Here is a 23,348-nt window from a genome sequence, read left to right on the forward strand (position 1 = left end):
AGTCAGCTGAGGGGTCACCGTGTTGGCCCCCTTGGTCTTGCTGGTCCCTATCTCAAGGCTCTTTCTTCCTGCAAAGATATTAGAAAAAGCCATTAATGAGGAACTTGGGGACTATCTGGACACACATGATGTTCTAGATCCTCATCAACACGGTTTCAGACCCCATAATTGCACAAAGTCAGCATTATTGATTGCGACAGAGGAGATATGTAGATTGGTGGTTCAGGAAGATAGGGCTGCATTGATACTTCTCGACTTCTCAGCCGCATTTGATACGGTGCATCATTCTATGCTTGTAGGACGGCTGGAGAGTGTCGGTATTAGAGGTGTAGCCCTGGCGATCCTCCAATCATTTTTGTCAAACCGAGAATAAAGGGTGTCCTTTGGAGAATTCACATCTGATCCTTTTTTCCACAAGGGTCATCTCTCTCACCTACATTGCTCAACATTTATGTTATCACTCTATTGGAACCCATTAGATCTTTTGAGCTGCATCCTGCCCTCGCTCTGCCACTCTCGATCCATGCCTGCCGCCACTGCATGTAGGGAGAGTGTATGGGGAATACGCCTTTTCATTTCTGCTCCTTCATACAATCAAACTGCTATGGTCGAACCATTAACAGGTTTGTAACCTCTGTCCACTGAGAGACCACAACAAAAGTGCCTGTTCCGCTTATAAAGACTTTGGTTCGAAGAAAACTATTCAGTATCAATGTTAATTGCGTTGGGTACATTATCTCCAGTGCAGCAATGAGTCTACCTCGTCACCATTCACCATTATAGCTAAGAAAGTCAAAGGAGCCCACTTTTTGGACAAAGGGAGGCCCATTCGGTACTCCCAAAGCCATGCATGCGAGGAGTCCCATATAATGTCTCCTCTGATGACTCCGACTCAAGAGACGACTCTCCAGGGTCCTCCACGACACACGTACCCAGGGCTAAGACCACACCTTGGGTTTCTATTACTAAAGCCAGGTCCATGCCTCATAGCTGCGGGTGCATACTGCACCTTTCAGTACTGCAGATCTTCCCTCTGAGTTCCAACCTTGAACAGAGTCTTGGCTCAAAACCAAGAAACTGCCCTGCGAGCACCATGCCTTGACAAAGAAAATGCCCTAGAAGAAACCTGAAGTCTTCCACCTTCCAATACTAGCAAAACTGTTCAGGTATCCCTTAAAGTGTCAAATTATAATCCTAATATTAATCATTAAGGTGTTCATGAAAGAATTAAAACGGGTTATTCACATTGATTATCTCCTTTGCCTTCGTGGAATTTTAATATTGTTCTAATTAGACATAAGGGGGTGTCTCTCTCTTTAAGCACCCCCATTAGTAAACACAAACTTTTTTGCCATGGAGGGTGGTGTTTCTTGTTGCCATCACTCTCATATGCACAATTTCAAGCATTGCCAGTGGATGAATGTTTGTTCAGGGTCATAACGCTGTCAGAACACATCCCTAGTTTTTGCCTAAATGTGTCAATCCTTTCCATGTTAACTGTCTATTGAATTGCCTTGATTTTTTTCCTAGTCACAATTGACTGCAAAAAGGATTTTATACACTCTAGATCACAGTTACTCATAGTACGGCCCGCGGGCCGCCAGCGGCCTGGCAAGCCTTCCTTGGCGGCCCGCGGACCTTGCAGACATCCTACCTGGCTGTGTTGTAAAAAAAAATTTGCAAACACTGCCGGGTGCAGCAGCCCGGACTCTGAGACTCTGCTCTGTGGGGCCGGGGGATTCCAGTGATTGTCAAAGTGGAGATGCAGGGGCCTAAGAGGTGAAATACAACAAAGCTTTATTAACATCTAAATGGTCTTTTAAAGATCTGTGAAGTACCCGGGTGCAGCTGTGTGTGCGCTGGGAAGCTGTCTCAGTGGGGCTGTGTGCGAGCGCTGGGAAGCTGTCTCAGCCCGGGCCGAGGGCTGACACACACACACAGGGGGTGAGATGACAGAGGGTGATGGAGGGAGGGAGAGGAAGACAGAGGGAGAGGGAGGGAGACAGAGGTTGACAGAGGGTGACAGAGAGAGGGAGACAGAGGCGCAGTCTGGGGGAGACAGAGGGAGGGAGACCGAGGGAGAGGTGGGAAGATGGGAGGGAGAGGAAGGGAGACAGAGACAGACAGGGAGGTGGATATGGAGGGAGGGAGACAGTGAGGGAGAGAGACCGGGAGAGATAGAGGGAGGGAGACAGAGACAGAGGGAGGGAGACAGAGGGAGGGAGACGGAGGGAGGGAGACGGAGGGAGGGAGACGGAGGGAGGGAGACGGAGGGAGGGAGACGGATGGAGGGAGACGGATGGAGGGAGACGGAGGGAGGGAGACGGAGGGAGGGAGACGGAGGGAGGGAGACGGAGGGAGGGAGACGGAGGGAGGGAGGGAGACGGAGGGAGGGAGATGGAGGGAGGGAGATGGAGGGAGGGAGAGAGACTGGGAGGGAGACAGAGAGGGAGGAGGGAGAGAGACGGGGAGAGAGAGACGGGGAGAGAGAGACGGGGAGAGAGAGACGGGGAGAGAGAGACGGGGAGAGAGAGACGGGGAGAGAGAGACGGGGAGAGAGAGACGGGGAGAGAGAGACGGGGAGAGAGAGACGGGGAGAGAGAGACGGGGAGAGAGAGACGGGGAGAGAGAGACGGGGAGAGAGAGACGGGGAGAGAGAGACGGGGAGAGAGAGACGGGGAGAGAGAGACGGGGAGAGAGAGACGTGGAGAGAGAGACGTGGAGAGACGGACGTGGAGAGAGAGACGGACGTGGAGAGAGAGACGGACGTGGAGAGAGAGACGGACGTGGAGAGAGAGACGGACGTGGAGAGAGAGACGGACGTGGAGAGAGAGACGGACGTGGAGAGAGAGACGGACGTGGAGAGAGAGACGGACGTGGAGAGAGAGACGGACGTGGAGAGAGAGACGGACGTGGAGAGAGAGACGGACGTGGAGAGAGAGACGGACGTGGAGAGAGAGACGGACGTGGAGAGAGAGACGGACGTGGAGAGAGAGAGACGGACGTGGAGAGAGAGAGACGGACGTGGAGAGAGAGAGACGGACGTGGAGAGAGAGAGAGAGACGTGGAGAGAGAGAGAGAGACGTGGAGAGAGAGAGAGAGACGTGGAGAGAGAGAGAGAGACGTGGAGAGAGAGAGAGAGACGTGGAGAGAGAGAGAGACGGGAGAGAGAGAGAGACGGGGGAGAGAGAGAGACGGGGGAGAGAGAGAGACGGGGGAGAGAGAGAGAGACGGGGGAGAGAGAGAGACGGGGGAGAGAGAGAGACGGGGGGAGAGAGAGAGACGGGGGGAGAGAGAGAGACGGGGGAGAGAGAGAGACGGGGGGAGAGAGAGAGAGACGGGGGGGAGAGAGAGAGACGGGGGAGAGAGAGAGACGGGGGAGAGAGAGAGACGGGGGAGAGAGAGACGGGGGAGAGAGAGACGGGGGAGAGAGAGACGGGGGGGAGAGAGACGGGGGGAGAGAGACGAGGGAGGGGGTAGGGAGAGGGGAGCGAGGGAGGGAGGGAGGGAGATAGGGATGGATAGATAGATGTATGTGTGTATGCCGGGTCTGGTGGCTCAGTGGACGAAGGCGTCCGCTGCAGGGACCTGTGTTCAACCGCATGGTCACAATTTTTTTTGCTTTAGCCCCGCCCCTCCCCCTCTGACCCCGCCCCCACCGGTGCGGCCCTCGGCCACAAACCACACTGTAAATTTGGCCCCCAAGAGAAAGTTTGTGAGTACCCATGCTCTAGATGTTACCAGAACTCTAATGTACTATCTAGCTTGTACTAAGTGCATTAATAAAACAAAACAGTTGCGTTTGTAGAATGTGCTGGTGTAGATCACATGCTCTGCATATACCTACCATATAGAAACTGTATCTGAAAGAGACACGTTAGTGATAGATTCCTTACCTTAGAATATCCCCAGACGACAGACTGGATCCGGAAAGGTTTTCGTCAGCAATACCCCTGCGTGTCGGAAGGTAGCCTCACAACGCCATCTTCTGACGTGCAGGGGTACTGCTGACTAAAAACTTTCTGGATCCAGTCTGATGCCTGTGGATATTCTAAGGTAAGGAATCTATCACTAATGACTCTTACAGATATATCGCTACACAAGTAGGAACTTGTGCGTTAGTCGGTAGGTGTCATCGTACGGCTCCGCTCCTGTCGCTGGCGTTGTAGTCGCCGAGATGACGTCGCTGGAGCTACTTAGACACGCCCACGCGCGCTGACGTCAGTTCTTTCTTTTTCCACGCCAGAAAGCGCAGATCCGGAGAGAGCGGTACCCCAGTCACATTTTGACTGAGTTTTTGGGACTTTTTGTCTCTGTTTTCAAGAAATATTTCAATCTACAGGTGCCTGGTTTTAAGTCCTGCGCGGCATGTCCCTGCACGATGTCGATGATGGACCCACACTGTGAGTGTCTCTACTGCCTGGGGTGCGACCAGGACTCCGAGTCGTGCCCCCACTGCCAGGCCATGGCTCCGAAAACTTTGCGGGAGCGGTCCCGAAAGTGGCTGGTCCCGAGGGAGGTCGAGGGACCGGCCGCAGAGCCATCATCATCATTCGAAGTCTTCGCACTCTAAGTCAGATAAGGCGAAGCACAAGAAGTCGAAGAAGCGTCGTCGCTCTTTGCCTTCCCCTAGCCGGTCGCGCGCTGCGGCTAAGGGTGCAGGTGGCGCTGCACCAGCGGCTCCGGCGGAGCCTATGCAGTTGCCGAAGGCCTACCTGCCCTTTCCGGGTCCATCAGCGACTCCAGCCCAGCTGCAGAAGTAGTTCGTGTCAGCCATGGCACGGGTCTTCGGACCGTCCGGCTCGGCCGGTGTGCCTTCGGGCCCTGTGGGCCCGGCTGGGGATCCTCTTTCTTCGGCGTTGCCGGCTCTGGCCCAGACGGAGTGGTCGACGCCGAGGGACCCCGTGGATCCAGGCCTGGATCCCCGTCCATGCCGGTTGGCCCTGTCTGACCTCCACCGGCATCGACGTCACCGACGCCGGCCCCCTCCCCGGTGTGGAACAGGTGCCGGAAGGGTGTCTACCGATTCCGATGCCGTTTGGGAACATCTATCCCTATCTCCACCGTTGCCACATGTTCCACCTGTTCAGCAGGCTATGGAGGACGGGGAGGACTGGGAGGGGTCTGAGGACCCTCTCGCAGCTCAATGCGAGTTAGACCCGGACTGGGATGAGTATCCGGGGGATGCAGGTGACCAGGAGAATGCTCCGGAACCTGAAGCATTGTCTCCTTCTACCGTGGCTACGAAGGAGGGTGGATCTTATTCTATGGTGTTGCGTAGGGCGGCAGAGGTGCTCCACCTCCCTACTGTGGCCGTCAGTGTAAGAAACTGGCTCTATATATACTGCACCAAAGTGAGGTACAGTGTGTATAGAGTCCAAGGGTCTCTAGAGGTTTGGCAGAGGTTAACGTTAGATAGAACCTTACTCTCTAAAGTGGTAGCTTGGTCGAGCAGTGTAAGAAAGTGGCTCTGTATATACTGTTCCCAAATAGGTACAGTGTGCACAGAGTCCACAGTCCCCAGAGGTTTGGCAGAGGCTAAAGTTAGATATAACCTTACTCTCTAAAGTAGTAGCTTGGTCGAGCAGTAAGGCAGTATCAGAGGACAGTGTAAAGCATTTGTTGTACACACTCAGTCAGCAAACGGTCTCACACGCACTCAAGAACTGAACTCTAGGCCAATGGTTTGTATATAAAAATATATGGTTGTTTTATTTTAGAACCAACATTAGGTATCAAAATATACTTTCTCAGAATGAGAGGCTTTAGATAAATGCTTTCAATAGGCAATAGACTTTTGAATACAGTAGCTACAGTTGTTGCAATGGGCAACACAATTTCAAACACAATTATACATTGAGCTCAATGGGAATTTCTAAGTAAATGCAATTAGTTACTTTTTGGATTACTTTTCTAACCACAGGACTGAATCCTAGATTCAGTCCTGGGACATTTCCTGGAAACAGGTGAGTAAAAACGTTTTGGTTACAGGTATGATTTTTAAGGAATATTATTACATTTCAAGAGTTGACACTTGGAAACTTTTTCACATAGAATCACCAATGTTATCCTATGGGAGGAAATTCACTTCGCAGGTAAGTTGGGTTATTGTTACTTTTTCTTACTCAGTGTTGGATCCGGGATCCAGCACTGGTGCATCTCCTGTAAACAGTTGAAAGAAATAGTTTTTGTTATACAGGTGATTTTTAAGGAATATTTGTAAGTTTGCAAAATCGACACTTAAAAGAATTTCTGGCAAAAACCAGGCAATGTTATCCGATTGACGAAAATCAAGTTAGTGGTAAGTACAGTTGTAATTACTTTTCAGGGTCAGTGCTGGGCACCAAGATCCAGCGCTGGGATCTCTCCTGATAACAGATGAGTAATTTTGTTTTCGTTATTCGGCTGATTTTAGGTGTATATTTTAAAGTTTCAAAACTCGACACTTAGAAGAATTTCCAAGTGAAACCAGTTAATGTTACCCTATGGAAGAAAAGTGAGTTATCGGCTTTTGGGTAAGTACTCGACTGGCAGAGTTAATGTTCTGGGCATAGACTCAGGGGTCTCCCAGGGTCAGGTAGGTACAGTAGTTACACCCTCAGCGGCACAGGGGCAGCCGGGTGCAGAGAGAGTTAGGCCCAATGTTATCCTATGGTGGTCTTGGGACCTTTGGTTGGTGGCTGCTGGCAAGCAGGCTACGCGGCTGTGGGAGCAGGGCAACTGGTCACTTGTTTAGGGCAAGTGGGGAAGTAGATTAGGATAGAGGTTGCACTCCCAGGGGCACTCGGGCGGCTGGGTGCAGGGTGCTTTTGAGCCGTCGGACGCTCAATGGATTCCTATGGAGAAGCTACAAGACGAACAAAGGCTGCAAGCTCGGGGAAGAAGATTCTTCAGGTGTAACCACCACTTCGAGAGGTAAGTTGGGAAGCTGTAGGATAGGTAGGCACCCAGGAGTTGGGCACAGGGGTACGCAGGGCGCCGGGTGCAGGGGTGCCTTTTGGCGTCAGGAAATCTTACCCTCTGCTGGTCGCGGTTGGAGGGGTCCCTGGTTCTGAGGTTGCAGGCATCGTCTGGAGCATCGAGGTGGGTCCTTGGGTGCTGGATTCTGGGTCACAGTCGCCGGGGGGGGGGACGTCCTTGTGGTCTTTGTCCACTCAGGCACAGGCCAGGCTTGGCGGGTGCAGAGTGTGCAGTGTTCGCAGTTCCTGGCTGGTGCCAGAGGTTGTTGCTTGTTGTTGAACAGGACCACTGCTCGTGGGAGTCCCAGGTAGTCAGAGTCACAAGGCAGTCAGGTCCTCCGGGGCTTTTGAGGTTGCTGACCACTGGAGACGCCGGGGTTTAGCAGGAGCAGGTTTGAGGGTCGACAGGCCTGTAGGGCTGGGGCCAAATCAGTTGGTGTCTTCCTCTTGTTAGCAGCTGCACGGCAGGTCTTCTTGTTCCTTGATCTTCTTGCTTGTTTCGGATTCGGGATCTGAGGAAGGAAGGTTCAGGGTTCCCCTAAATACTAAATTTAGGGGCGTTACGGGTAGGTAAAGGGCAGGGACCAATGAGACCCTTCCCTGGGGTGGGTACACCCCCTATCCTGCCACTCTCCTGTGGGAGGGGGGCAGTAGCCTAGTCCTGATTGGGCAGTGCTCCCCATCTTCAAGATGGCGAGAGCTCGGAGATGCGCTTCACCTCACCTTCCCTACCTGAGGGGTGGGGTTGGCAGAGTACAGCAAGTGGCCTGGAGAAGCTTACAAAGGCGGCATGCCTTTGAAGCTTCCCCTGCCCATCCTGGGGGAAGAGAGCTAGCACCTTGCCCGGGATGTGCATTGTTGCAGGCCCAGAAGAGCAGATGGCTCTCTACCCAGGAGACCAGCAACAGGTCTGCTGTGTGGCAGCCTAGGCAGCCCCTCAGACAAGACGTGGATTGTAGGTTAGGTTCACGGGGCAACTCTAAGTTGCCCTCTGTCGTGCATTGTACATTAAATCCCACACTGGCGTCAGTGCGGGTTTAATGTGCTGAGAAGTTTGATACCAAACTTCTCAGTCTTCAGTGTTGCCATCATGGTGCTGCGGAGTTCGTGTTGACTACCTCCCAGCACCATATACTCTTAATGGCAGCACTGCACTTACAGTGCCCAGGAATGGACCTGGGTACTGTAGGGGCACAGGGCTCATGCACCTGTACCCACACCACTGGCATAGGGCACCCAGCTAGAGGGATGGCTGATGTACGCCAGGGCAGTGTGTGTTGTGGCCATGGCACGCAGGGATGTGTTGCATGTCGACTCTGTTTTGTTCTGCACCAAGACACTCAACCTGCAAAGGCAGTGTGTGTGTGTGTGTGTGTGTGTGTGTGTGTGCCAGGGTACAGGGCCTCTAAGGGTGGTACAATAAGGGCTGCAGCCCTTAGAACCTTCTCTGGTCACAAGGCCCTGGGTACCTAGGGTACCATTTACCAGGGGCGGACATGTGGCCAGAGATGCCAATTGGGTTTAGGCTTTATGCAGTTTTTAGGGAAGGAACACAGGACCTGGGTACCTGATTGGCAGGAGCCCAGGGCACACTCAGTCAAAGTACATCAGCAATTCAGCAAAAAGTGGGGGCATTCCATGCAAGAAAGATGGCACTTTCTCACAAGCAGTAAGGCAGTATCAGAGGACAGTGTTAAGCATTTAATGTACACAGTCAGCAAATGTATTCACACACTCAAGACCTGAACTCTAGGCCAATTGTTTTTATATAAAAAGATATACTGTTTTATTTCTATAACCAAGCAAGCCTGGTACAGGTAAGCATATGAAATACTTTTAAGTAGTAAATTACTTATATGAACACAGTTTAAAATTGCAGTGTAATTTGTATTGGTCTTGGTTACAGTTTTAAGTAAGCAGTTTGGAACACATTGCAGTTATAGTACATTCGAATGAATGGGCTTTTTAAGTAACATGCAGTGAATTACTTTTCAGATTACTTTTACTAACACAGGGCTGGATCCTAGATTCTGGGACATTTCCTGAAAAACAGGTGAGTAAATGCGTTTTAGTTAGAGGTACGATTTTTAAAGAATATTATTGCATTTCAAAAGTTGACACTTAGAAACATTTTCACATAGAATCACCAAAGTTATCCTATGGGAGAAAATTCACTTAGCAGGTAAGTTATATTAACGATACTTTTTCTTACTCAGTGCTGGATAACTAGATTCAGCACTGGGACATTTCCTGAAAACAGTTGAAAAAATGTGTTTTGGTTATTCGGCTGATTTTTAAGGAATATTTGTAATTTTCAAAAGTCGACACTTAAAAACTTTTTGGCAGAAAAAGTGTCAATGTTATTCTATGAGGAAAAAGAGGTAATCGGTTTCCTGTTAATCGGTCTTTGGAGTTAGGATCCTGGGGTTAGTCTCATGGGGCTCCCAGGGTCAGTGATGCACTGTTGTTGCACCCTAAGTGGCACTAGAGCGACCGGGTGCTGAGTGTTGAGGAACAATGTTATCCTATAGATGAAAGGGGGACTCCGGTTGGTGGCTGCTGGCTAGCAGGCCACGGGGTGCTGGGAGCAAAGCTCCTAGGGTTAAGCTCAGGGCAAATTGGGAACCAGATTAGCACAAAAGGGGCACTCTCAGCGGCACTAGGGCGGCTGGGTGCAGGGTGCTGTTTTGAGGTCGGGTGCCCTGTTGATTTCAATGGAGATTCTCCGGGAGAAAGAAACACTGCAGTCTCGGGACGAGGATCTTCCATGAGTGACCACCACTTTGAGGGGTAAGTTGGGATGTAGAGGGTTGGTTAGGCACCGCTGGGTTGGGCATACAAGGCCGTGGGGTGTCTGGTGCAGGGGTGCCTTGGGACGTCGAATTTTCTTACCCCCTCTGGTTGCGGTAGGGGGGGTCCTCTGGATTGAGGCTGCAGTCATCGTCAGGAGGCTTGAGGCAGGTCAGGGGTCGCCAGATCTCAGGCCAGGATCGCCGGGGGGGATCTCCTTATGGTATTTTTCCATTCGATCTCAGGCCGGGTTCGGCGGGTGCAGAGTGGGCTGGATTCGCGGGTCCTGGCTGGCACCAGAAGGTGCAGTTCAAACATATCCGGTGTTCACGGGAGTAACAGCTTGGAAAGTGAAGGCAGGCAGTTCCTACGGGGTTTTTGAGGTTGCTGTCCGCTGGACACGCTGGGGTTTTGCAGGAGCAGGTTCGAGGGGAGACAGGCCTGTAGGGCTGGGGCCAAGTCAGTGGGTGTTGTTAGCTCTGCACGGCTTCTCGTACTTCTTCTTCTCTTCTTTTTCTTGTGGTTGCTGGATCTGAGGAAGGAAGGTCAGGGTGCCCACTAAATACTAAATTTAGGGGTGTTACAGGTAGGTAAAGGGCAGGGACCAATGGGTCCCTTCCCTGGGGTGGGTACACCCCCTATTCTGCCAGTCTCCAGTGGAAGAGCAGGAGCCTGTCCCTGGTTGGCTGGGTCCCCCCATCCTCATGATGGCGGGGACTCGAGGTTGTGCTTCACTTCGCCTCCCCCACCTTAGGGGTGGAGTTGGCAGAGGTGGTCACACCTCTCTTCCTCAATTGTTTTTCCCGCCGGTTCTCCCGCCCAAAGTGGGGGGTAGAACCAGTGGGGACCAGTTGCTGAAAGCCGCAAATGGTCTGGAGAGGCTCACAAAGGCAGCATGCCTTTGAAGCTTCTCCTTCGTGAACCCTGCCCATCCTGGGGGAAGAGGCTTGGCACCTCGTCCCAGGATTTGCATTATTTCTGGCCCCCGAGAGCAGCAGGCTCTCGACCCAGGGGTCCAGAAACATGTCTGGTGGTGGCAGCCGGCGCAGCCATTCAGGTCACTGGTAGTTGGTTGTGTTTCAGGCGGCATCTCTAAGATGCTCTCTGGCGTGCATTTTACATTAAACCCACTCTGGCATCAGGGTGGGTTTAATATGCTGAGGAGTTTGATACCAAACTTCCCAGTCTTCAGTGTAGCCATTATGGTGCTGTGGAGTTCGTAATGACAACCTCCCAGCACCATATACTCTTAATGGCAGCACTGCACTTACAGGGCACAGAAATGGACCTGGGTACTGTAGGGGGTACAGGGCTCATGCACGTGTACCTTCACCACTGGCATATGGCACCCAACTAGAGGGGTGATGTTTGCCAGGGCAGTGGTTTGTGTGCATGGCACACATGGATGTGTGCCATGTTGACTTTGTTTTGTCCTGCACCCAGACACTCAGCCTGCAAAGGCAGTGTGTGTGTGTGTGCGTGCGTGTGTGTGTGTGTGTCAGGGTACAGGGCCTCTAAGGGTGGCACAATAAGTGCTGCAGCCCTTAGGGGTCTTCTCTGGTCACAGTGCTCTGGGTACCTAGGGTACCATTTACCAGGGGCTGACATGTGGCTAGAGATGCCAATTGGGTTTAGGCTATAATGCAGTTTTAGGGAAGGAACACAGGCCCTGGGTACCTGATTGGCAGGAGCCCAGGGCACACTCAGTCAATGCACATCAGCAATTCAGCAAAATGTGGGGGCATACTATGCAAGAAAGAGGACACTTTCTCACAGTCAGGACTAACCTCCTGACAGAGGTGGTTCGGCCAGCTTCTGCTTCTACGGAGCCGCTGCTGCCCTTTAACGATGCACTCTTGGACGTTCTTATGAGCACCTGGTCCAGGCCCAACACAGGGGCTCCTGTGGAGAAGAATGTGGCCCGACGCCATCGGCTGGCCCCGGGCGACCCCGTTTTCCTCTCCCAACACCCCTCCCCTGAGAGATTGGTTGTCCAAGCCTCTGCGTCACCAAGCGCATTCCCTTCTGCACCTCCGGACAGGGAATCTAAGAAACTGGAGCAGGTTGGGGAGAATAGTTTTTCTTCTGCCAGTTCGGGCCTGCGGTCTGTGAACACCTCATGTCTCATTCTGTGTGGGATACGGTTGCGCAAGTGCTGCCTCAGTGTCCGGTGGAGGCTCGGGCAATACTTTCCCAAACTATTGCTGAGGGGAGAGACGCAGCCAAGTTCACGATCCTTTGTGATCTTGAGACTGCTGACTCACTGGGCTGGGCATTTTCAACGACAGTGGCGCTTCGCCGTCACGCCTGGCTGAGAATGATTGGCTTTTCTGGGGATGTCCAGAACACATTGATGGACATGCCCTTTGAAGGGACTCGCCTGTTCGGCGATAAAGCAGATAGCGCAGTGGAACGTTTTAAGGACTCACGGGCTACGGCCAAGTTCTTAGGCCTTTCGGTTACATGCACTCCTTCTGCTTTTTCGCTCCTTTCGTGGCCAAGGAAGGGGCACCCAAGCACATTTGTTTCAAAGCCACAGGCCCGCACAGCAACAGTCTCCGCGCAGCCGCGGACGTGGGACCCGCAGAGGCGGGTCACCGGGCCAGCGTGCAGGTCAGTCCACCACCTCCCCTACAGTCACTGCCTCCAAAACGTCCTAGTCTGGTGTTACAGGCCCACCAGACACCAGTGGGTGGCAGGATTAACCATCACCTCCACCACTGGCACACCATCACATCGTACAGGTGGGTCCTGCAGCTTGTCCGAAGGGGCTACTCCCTCCCCTTCGAGACTACCCCTCCAGCATGCCACCACAGTACTCCCGCATGTCGGGGATCACTTGGCACTTCTCCAGCAGGAAGTTACAGCCCTCTTGGCCAAGGGGGCCATTGAACGCGTTCCGATGCCAGAAGTAGGTCGTGGTTGTTACTCCCACTACTTCTTGGTTCCAAAGAAGGACAAAGGCCTGCGTCCTATCTTGGACTGTCTGGATGTTAATCGCTTCCTCCGAAAGGAGAAGTTCAAGATGCTCACCCTTGCTCAGGTCTTGTCTGCCCTCGACCCGCAAGACTGGTTGGTAGCGTTAGACCTACAGGACGCTTATTTTCATATCCCCGTCCTGCCGACCCACCAGCGTTACCTGCGATTCATTGTAGGGCAGGAGCATGTTCAGTTTACCGTGCTCCCCTTTGGCCTTACCAGCGCCCCTCGGGTGTTCACGAAAGTGATGGTGGTGGTCGCAACTCATCTGCGCAGATCAGGGGTTTCAGTCTTTACCTATCTCGACGACTGGCTGTTGAAGGCGGGCTCGCCCCAAACAGTTGTCTCCCACCTCCTGACTACGGCTGACCTCCTGCCTTTGCTGGGGTTCTCCATCAACGTGCCGAAGTCTCACCTGCTTCCCTCTCAGAAGCTCCTCCTCATGGTTTCGGGTCTATCCTCCCAAACAACGATTCCGGGACATTCGGGCTATGATTCCGATCTTTCAGCCCTTGTCCCGGGTTTAGGTCAGGTCGACCTTGAGGCTGCTGGTCCTCATGGCCTCCTGCATCCTGCTCACCAACTAGGGCAGATGGCATATGCGGGCTCTGCAGTGGGACCTGAAGTTCCAGTGGGCGCAGAATCAGGGGAACCTGTCCGACTACATCCAGATCTCGGAGGGCACTGCACGACAATTGCAGTGGTGGGTCACGAATCAGCATTGGGTCAGCGGCAGATCCCTCTCCCTTCCCCAACCGGAGCACACAGTGGTGATGGATGCGTCCTTCCTGGGATGGGGCGGCCACATGGGAGAGGCGGAGATCAAAGGCCTCTGGTCTCCGGCGGAGTCCCGGCTTCATATTAACCTCCTGGAGCTTCGGCGATCCTTCTTGGACTGAAGGCATTCCTTCCCTCTGTCAAGGGGAAGGTGGTGCAGATGTTCAGACAACACCACCGCCATGTGGTATTGCAACAAACCAGGCAGGGTGGGGTCGTGGACTCTGTCAGGAGGCTATGCGCCACTGGACATGGCTGGAACATCAGGGCATTTCCCTCACGGTTCAACACCTGGCAGGTTCTTTGAACGCCAGGGCGGATGAACTCAGCCGCCGGTGCCTGATAGATCACGAATTGCGTCTTCACTCGGAGGTGGTTCAAGGTCTCGTTCGACAGTGGGGAGAGCCTTGGTTGGATCTATTCGCCACCGAAAAGAACGTGCAATGTCAGCTGTTCTGCGTGTTGGAATTGCCAAGGCGGCACTCGCTCGGCGACGCTTTTCGTCGCGAGTGGAGATACGGACTATTGTACGCCTTTCCGCCTATAGCACTTCTACCCAGAGTGCTGAAGAAGATCAGGTGTGACCGGGCCCAAGTCATTCTTGTGGCCCCAGACTGGGTTTGAAGAGTTTGGTATCCCAAGCTACTCAGTATGAGCATGGATCCCCAGATCCGACTGCCTCTTCGGGAGGATCTTCTGTCGCAGCAGCAGGGGACAGTCCTCCACCCGAACCCGTCCAGCCTCCACCTACATGCGTGGAGATTGAGCGGCGACAGTTGATTCCATTTGACTTGCCTCCTGAAGTCTGTGATGTCATTCTGGCAGCCAGGTGTCCCTCGACTAAATTGGTATACGCCTGCTGGTGGAACAAATTTGTGGCATGGTGCACAGCAAAGGCTGTGGATCCACTTTCTGTCCCTCTTTCAGAGGTCCTTTTGTTCCTTCTTTCTTTGGCCCGGCAGGGCTCTGCTCTGGGCACTATCAAGGGCTACCTTTCTGCAATCTTGGCCTTTCTCAGGCCTCTCTTTTCAAGTCCCCTGTTGTTGATAAATTTCTCAAAGACATTACTCACCTTTTCCCTCCTATTCCTTTTGTAATGCCGCAGTGGGCCTTGAATCTGGTACTTCCTTTCTTGATGTGCGCTCCTTTTGAGCTGCTTCACAACTGTCCTCTTCGTTTGTTGACTTTGAAGGCTGCTTTCCTGGTTGCCATCACCTCTGCTAGATGCGTGAGTGAGCTCCAGGCTTTTTCCTGTAAGCCTCCTTTTCTGTCTATCCATCCGGACAAGGTTGTGCTTGGCACTCGTCCAACCTTCTTGCCAAAAGTTGTCACTGCTTTTCACATTGGGCAAACTATCACCTTGCCCACTTTCTTTCCGCCTCCGCACCCTTCCAGAGAGGAAGAGAGGCTCCACCGTCTGGACCCAAAACGTGCGCTTTCATTTTACTTAAATCGCACACAACAGTTCCAGATGGATGACCAGCTCTTTGTTGGCTACGTGGACGCCAAGAAAGGCCGGGCTGTACACAAGAGGACTATCTCCCGCTGGGTTGTCTTGTGTATCAAAGCCTGTTATTCTCTGGCTAAAAAGGAACCTCCGGTGGGGTTGCACGCCCATTCTTCCAGGGCGACAGCAGCTGCTACTGCATTGGGATGTGGTGTCCCCCTGCAAGACATCTGTCAGGCAGCCACCTGGGCCTCGCTGCACACTTTTACTAAGCATTATTGCCTTGACAGTCAATTCCGGAGAGATGGCTTCTTTGGCCGTTCTGTTCTCCGTGACTTTCTGGTGTGATCTTTGTTCGCAGACCCACCACCGGGGTTGGTATTGGTGGGGTATCTATTCTAAGGTAAGGAATCTATCACTAATGTGTCTTTTTCAGATGCACAAGTTAATTAATTGTGTAATGAAATATCTGTAAGAGATATTAGTTAGTGATAGATTCCTTACCGCCCCTCCCATCCTCCCCGTTCCGCGAACTGATTTCTGGGGTTATAGTCATCCCTTTCAGGGCCCTAGTTTCAATGCACCAGTGGTCAGCATCTTGCATGACTCTGCGTTCCTGGCGCGGACCGTCGTGTACAGAACTGACGTCAGCGCGTGGGCGTGTCTAAGTAGCTCCAGTGACGTCCTCTCGGCGACTACGACGCCAGCGACGTACGCGGAGCCGTACGACGACGCCTACCGACGCGCAGGGGTACTGCTGACGAAAAACTTTCCGGATCCAGTCTGACGCCTGGGGATATTCTGAGGTAAGGTATCTATCACTAACTAATGTCTCTTACAGATATATCGTTACACAAGTGAGCAACTTGTGCGTTTGTTCCGCACATTAGCAACCTCAAGGAGCATTCCATTAGCAGATGTTTGTGAAGCCACTATGTGGTCATCTTGCCACACATGTGTTGGAAAGTGCCCATTTTTAACATGGTCACACCCAGTTTTTGCCTGTTATTTGATGTAATTTCCACTGAAAGTTCACTGGGTTCTTGTTAACCAGGTCCCAAGTGCCAGATCTCTTTCCCAAAACTGTGCAATTGTACCCCAGTTGGCACTACCTTTAGCCCTCACTGTAAGTCCCTAGTAAGTGGTATCTCTGGTACATAGGGCAAAGAGGCTAAAGAGGGTCCATAAAGGCTGCAGCACGAATTCTGCCACCCTAAAGGACCCCTCACCAGACACATACAGACTGCTACTGCAGACTGCATGTCTTGGTGCAGACAGAATTGAAAACACAACATGGTGCTGCAGACACTGCATGCAGTATAGGAAAGGCAGAGTGCATTATATTACATTTGATGACACCCCTCTGCTGGTCAGTTCCATTGCTGCTAGTACAAGTGAACATGGAAACCGTATTAAGTACATGTGCTGGACATTGGTGAAAATGAGTTCCCCAGCTACATGACGATTTCACTGAAAATAGGGATGTTTAGTTTCAAACATCTCTAATTAATAAACCCACACTGATGCCAGTGTTGGATTTATTAATACATGCACACAGAGGGCAATTTAGAGGTGCTCCCTGGCTCGACCACACTACCCCCTAGAGGAGCACCTTAGGATTGCTAGAGCAAGCCCCTGTTCACTTATAAGGGAATTCCTGAACTCTTTGCACAGTATATCTTTTAGATATACCATATAGAGAGCCAGCTTCCTACAACATTCACTAAGCATAATTCTGTGGTTAGGTAGGCCCCCCAAGAAGCACAAGTTTGTGAAACTGCTTTTCCATGTATATAAAGCATGTGATTACAGCCACGCATGTGCCAAATTCAAAAAGATTCTGGTTCTGTGCCTCCTCTCTCTTCTTTGTCAGTCTCCAACCTAGAGTTCTGGACCTTACTTTTTAAACCACAGTAGAGAGAAGTATCTGAAGATGACCACCATGCACTGGAGCATTGTGGGCTTACGATCAACTTTACGAGGGGCTGCTATAGCCCACCTTCTGGTCGTTACCCAAATGGAAAAAATTAATAGACCCGGGCCCAACCGTTGGTCCGAAACTGTTTCCCTGTTTAGATGGCAGAATAATGCAAAGCATGAGAGTCCAGAAAAGTGTTCATTCTGCAAAGCTATTATTACAGGTAAGAAATGCTTTTCTTACCTCTAACAACCAGTTTACAGCTTGTAGAACTGTGGATTCACTTGCCCATTACTCGCCACCTCAAATGTAAGTTTACGTGACAGATGTAACATTGTATAATCAGAGGTACAATTTTTACATTACTTTGTGCAGACATAATACTGCTTCACACCTTCACTCTTACAAGTAAAACTGACAGTGGGGGAAAAACACAATTTAAGGTAGAGTCTGCATCCTTGTGCATTTTAGGATTCAGGGTAGGTATTCAAGAGTTCCCTCAAATCTGAAGGAACTACGTCAGAGAAAACCAAGTTGCAGCATTCTGAGCAAAGCATGTGATCTACATCACTACAAGCTGAAAATCGATTGTTACAGATTTCTTTGGAGGAGGGGTGCTTTTATATAGTGTGAACTAGATCCGAAGGTATCAGAGAACTTTACATGAGCAACAGTTGCGTTACAGACGAACACATTAATTTTCGTTAGGCAAGGGGAAATAAGGGATTGCCCAGAATCACAGGATGTTGAGCGTCCCTGCCGAGACTCAAACCTAGTTCCCCAACTCCGAGGTCGACCACTCTATTCGTTAGGCCACATCCTCTCCCCTAATATAACACATTTTGTTATTGCTGAAAATAAAATATGTGCGGTAATGAAAAATGCACTTATGCACTGAATTTTAATTAAAGATGTAATTTTTCCCCCCACTTTTTTTAGCCATTTCTCCTATTCTACTGGATGCTCTGACTGACCCTTCGAGGAAGACTCATAAATGTTTGCAGACACTGCTGGACACTAAATTTGTTCACTTCATTGATGCACCATCTCTTGCGTTGATTATGCCTATTGTTCAGAGAGCATTCCAAGACCGTTCCACAGACACCAGGAAAATGGCAGCTCAGATTATTGGAAACATGTACTCTCTAACAGACCAAAAGGTAGGAAGCTGTAAATATGAGGGAGGAGCTTGCATTGGATTCTGTGACTCAGCAGCTGATTAGACAGTTGGATATGTGGAGGGAAGTGAAAATCAAACCTGTCCTAATAAAGTGACGCTTCTAACGTAACACTTTACATTAATTGGTAGGATTGTGATTTTATGTTTGTATAGGGAGGACAGCAGAGGATGGCAGTACAGAACTGGGGGTGCATGTCAGTAGAGTTGGTGTTGTGTGGATAAAATAAGGACGTTGTTAGTGTTTCTGCTGCTGGTGGCCTCATTTCAAAGTAAAAGGTTGAATGGATGCCTGCAGTTAGTTTCTGTATGAGAATGCAGGAGTTATTTGGAGGTGTCTGGAGACTGCTGTAGAACCATTCCAGCTAAAGTGGTTTAACTGCAAAGCTGAACATTAGCGATTTTGTGCAAAATTCATTAGGTCATTGGCTCTTGCTGATTTGGATTTGGTGTACCTTGTGTACAGGGATTATCTGAAAGAGACACGTTGGTGATAGATTCCTTACCTTAGAATATCCCCAGGCGTCAGACTGGATCCGGAAAGTCTTTTCGTAGCAGTACCCTTGCGCATCAGTAGGTGGCATCGTGCGGCTCCGCGTCCGTCACTGGCGTCGTATGCGCCGAGATGACGTCACGGAAACTACTTAGGCGCCACCCATGCGCACTGACGTCAGTTCTTTCTTTTTTCGCGCCAGCAAGTGCAGATCCGGATAGAGCACGTACCTTAATCACTTTTTGACTACCTTTTTGAGAGTTTTGTCTCCCCTTTTTCTCCTGGTGCACGTATGGATGCCTGGCTTTAAGTCTTGTGGGGCCTGCCGTCGCAACATGTCAGTGGCAGACCCCCATGATGTTTGCCTCTACTGTCTGGAGACTGACCATGACTCCTGGTCCTGCCGGGACTGTCGAGCCATGGCCCCGAAGGCCTTGAGGGAGCGGCGCCGGAACTTCTGGAGGTCCGGCACTCGTCCCAACGCCGCTCCAGGTCCTGGGACCGTTCACCCCCCCCCCCCTTGCCCCGATTCCAGGACCATTTTGTTCCTGCCTGGGATCCGTATTGGGAGGCGGCGCCGGCCTGGCCCCGGCAGTTCTTCTGGAGGTCCGGCACTCGTCCCAACGCCGCTCCAGGTCCTGGGACCGTTCCCCCCCCCCCCCCCCCCCCACCCCCCCCCCCCCCTTGCCCCGATTCCAGGACCATTTTGTTCCTGCCTGGGATCCGTATTGGGAGGCGGCGCCGGCCTGGCCCCGGCAGTTCCCGGCGCCGTTTGTCCCCTCTCCGGCTCCGGCTCTGCCGCTGCGTCTGGTTCCTCCTGCGACAGAGGTGGAGGATGACTTGGAGGGGTCCGAGGACCCTCTTGCCCGTCAATGTGACTCCGAGCAGGACTAGGTGGACGATCTGGAGGATGCCGGCAACCTCGATGTCTCTTCTGACCCGGGGTTTGCCTCTCCCCCGTCTAAGATGGAGGAGGGCGCTTCCTACACGATGGTGCACCGTCTGGCTGCTGAGGTCCTCCATCTTGATCTTCCTACGGTAGCCCTCAAAACTAACCTCCTTACTGAGGTGCTCCAGACGGCTTCGTCAGAGCCTCTGCTTCCCTTCAACGACACAGACGTCCTGTTGGGCACTTGGTCGCGGCCGGCCACAAGGGCCCCTGCGGATAAAAACGTCGCCAGGCGTCACCGCCCGGTGCCTGGTGACCCGCGTTCTTGACCACTCATCCCACGCCTGAGAGTCTGGCCATCCATGCCTCGACGTCACAGAGTTCCTTTCCCACGGCTCCGCTGGATAAGGACTGTAAGAAGCTGGAGCAGTTTGGTAAGCGGTTGTTCTCATCGGCCAGCTTGGGGCTGCGGTCGGTGAAAACCGCATGTTCGTTGGGCCGCTATTCCCACGCGGTGTGGGACACGGTTGCTCAGGTGTTACCTCAGTGCCACGAGGAGGTCCATGCCGTGCTTTCCCAGGCAGTTGTTGAGGGTAAGGATGCGGCTAAGTTCGCCATTGGGTGTGGTCTGGACACTGCTGACTCGTTGGGCAGGGCGATTTCTATGACTGTGGCGCTGTGTCGCCACGCTTGGTTGCTATCCACTGGGTTCTCGCCTGATGTCCAGAGCTCGCTCATGGACATGCCCTTTGATTGCACTCGCCTGTTTGGCGATAAGGCTGTGTGAGAAAGTGGCTCTGTATATACTGTTCCTTAATAGGTACAGGGTGTACAGAGTCCACAGACCCCAAGGGTTTAACAGAGGTTAAAGTTAGATATAACCTTACTCTCCAAAGTGGTAGCTTGGTCGAGCAGTAAGGCAGTATCAGAGGACGTGTAAAGCATTTGTTGTACACACTCAGTCAGCAAATGGTTCCACACACTCAATAACTGAACTCTAGGCCAATGGTTTGTATATAAAAAATATATGCTTGTTTTATTTTAGAACCAACACTTGGAATTAAAATATACTTTCTCGACAGGAGATGTTTCATAAAAATACTTTTGTATATGCAATAGACTTTTTAGTAAACAGTTACAAATAGTTGCAGTAGGCAACTCTATATCTGAAAGAAACACGTTAGTTAGATTCCTCACCTTAGAATATCCCCAGGCGTCAGACTGGATCCAGAAGACGTCGTCGGAGTACTTAGACGCCGCCCTCGCGCGCTGACGTCAGTTCTTCTTTTTTCCGCGCCAGTAAGCGCAGATCCGGGAGAGCTACCCCTTTAGTCATTTTTTGACTAACTTTTTCGATCCTTTTTGATCTTGTCTCGACTCCGGTGCCGGTAAGATGCCTGGTTTTAAAGCCTGTGCTGACTGTAGCCGCTTGATGTTGGTTACGGACCATCACCGCCGGTGCCTTTACTGCTTGGGCCTCGACCACGACGCGGAGTCGTGTTCGGACTGCAAGGCCCTGACCTCGAAAGCTAGACGGGAGCGGTCCCGTAAGCTTCTCGAGATTCACCACTCGGCTCCGCGCCCCTCTCGATCCCGGGCCAGGAGGAGGTCCAAGGATCGGTCGCGGAGCCGCAGCCGATGTCATCATCGGTCGTCGGGATCCAAGTCTTCGGGTAAGTCGAAGCACTCCAAGAAGTCCAAGAGGCGACACCGCTCTTCGGACTCCCCTCGCCGGTCGCGCGACTCGGCCGAGGGTCAGGGTGGTTCCACCCCCGCGGCTCCGGCGGAGCCGCAGGCGCCGCGCAAGACCCCATACCCACCGGTCCCTGGGACTGACGCGACGCCGGCGGAAGTCAGTGCCTTCCTCTCGGCCATGAGGAGCCTGGCTCCGCCGTCGACGCCCGCTGGCGCGCCTTCGGGCCCCGCGGACCCGACTGGGCAACCTTGCCTGCCGGCGGCTCCGGCGCCGTTGACGGCTCCGGCCTCGACACCGCAAGCGCCCGAGGGACCCGTTCCCGAGTCCCCGCCGACGCCGGTCGACCTCGTCACGCCTCCTCCGCCGGCGTCGACACCGGTACCACCTCCGACACTGACTCTGCCCGGCGTCGAGCCCCGGTTCAGCCCCGGTCCGGGCCCGGCGTCGATGGACGTCGCGTTCGGCGCCGCTGGAGACACATTTTGTCTATCGCCCGGCTCCGATCCTTCCTCCTGCATACCAGGAATCGGATGATGGGGACAACTGGGAGGGATCAGAGGATCCTATGGCCGCTCAGGCTCAACTGTCACAGGACTGGGCAGATGAACTGGGGGAGGCCAGTGGTCTGGATACCTCTCCGGACACTGGATTCATCTCTCCTCCGACTGTAGCTTCGGAGGAGGGTGCTGCTTTCTCTGTGGTGCTGCGCAAGGCGGCCGCAGCCCTTGGGCTCGAGCTACCTGCCGTGGCTGTGAGGTGCTTCAGTCTGCAGCAAGGTCCACTGAGCCTCTGCTGCCATTCAATGAGGCCCTCACTGACGTTCTGCAGGGCACCTGGTCCAAGCCCTCCACAGTTCCTCCTGTGGATAGGAACGTCGCCAGGCGCCACCGCCCTGCTCCGGGCGACCCCAGTTTCCTGTCCCAACACCCTACCCCCGAGAGCCTGGTTATCCAGGCCTCTACCTCCCAATCCTCCTTCCCGACCGCTCCGCCGGACCGGGATTCCAAGAGGCTGGAACAGTTCGGCAAGAAGCTGTTCTCCTCCCTTAGCTTGGGTCTGCGGTCTTTGAACACCGCCTGCCTCTTGGACCGTTATTCCCACTCTCTGTGGGATACGGTGGAGGACGTGCTGCCCCTGTGTCCGGAGGAGGTCCAGACACGACTTACCCAGGCTCTGGCCGATGGGAGGGATGCAGCACGACATGCTATCCGATGTGGGCTTGACACTACGGACTCGCTGGGTAGGGCGATTTCTACCTCAGTGGCGCTTAGACGTCACGCCTGGCTGCGGTCCACGTCCTTTTCGGGCGATGTCCAGAGCACCCTCATGGACATGCCCTTTGATGGCACTCGCCTTTTCGGCGAGAAAGCGGACAGTGCGCTGAATTTGCATTTTGCCTAAATATTTCCCTGTTTTATTTGAATGTACTTGCAATATTTTCCAAATATGAATTGACTGGTTGTGTTTTTATCTTTCCTTTTATTATATTGTGTACTGTGATAATCTATGTCGCTTTTATGGCCATAGAGCCGAAAATAAAGTTTATCAATGGCAATGGCTTTAAGGACTCCCGGGCTACGGCCAAGTCCTTGGGCCTCTCGGCCCCGCGGTCGCAAACTTTCGCCCCTTTCGTGGCCAAGGAAGGGGTGCCTCCTCACGTGTGCCTAGCCACCAGCCGCAGAACCAACCTGCGCGCGGTCGCGGACGTGGTTTCCGCCGAGGCGGTTCTGGAGGACGACGCGGTCAGCCCACCTCCACCCCGGCAGCATCCGCCTCAAAGCCTTCCTAGTCCGAGCTTTCAGGCCCATTCCACGCCAGTGGGCGGCAGAGTTCGCCATCACCTGCTCCACTGGCGGTCCATCACATCGGACAGGTGGGTGCTGCAAATCGTCCGAAGGGGCTACTCCCTCCCCTTCGAGACGACCCCTCCAGCCATGCCACCGCAGCACCACCGTATCTCGGGGGATCATTTGAATCTTCTCCACGAGGAAGTTTCGGCCCTCTTGGCCAAGGGGGCCGTCGAGCGCGTTCCGAGCCCAGAAGTAGGTCGTGGTTGTTATTCCCACTACTTTCTGGTTCCCAAGAAGGGCAAAGTAGGCCTACGCCCTATCTTGGACCTCCGGAACGTCAATGCCTTCCTCCGGAAGGAAAGGTTCAAGATGTTAACTTTGACTCAGGTGCTAGCTGCCCTAGACCCTGGAGACTGGATGGTAGCGTTGGACT

General features: G+C 52.7%; 1 protein-coding gene across 2 annotated transcripts in view; it reads left to right on the forward strand.

The window, feature by feature from the left end:
• The window catches only part of GCN1 (GCN1 activator of EIF2AK4), a 693,936-nt gene that overhangs the window by 456,142 nt on the left and 214,446 nt on the right, over positions 1-23,348 (forward strand). For both annotated transcript variants that reach the window (XM_085633485.1, XM_085633484.1), the window contains exon 38: positions 17,810-18,030. In XM_085633485.1, coding sequence (XP_085489611.1) covers positions 17,810-18,030 — 221 coding nt within the window. The remainder of the gene's footprint in view (positions 1-17,809; positions 18,031-23,348) is intronic.

This window comes from Triturus cristatus, chromosome 11 (assembly GCF_964204655.1).
Source record: "Triturus cristatus chromosome 11, aTriCri1.1, whole genome shotgun sequence".
NCBI lineage: Eukaryota > Metazoa > Chordata > Amphibia > Caudata > Salamandridae > Triturus > Triturus cristatus.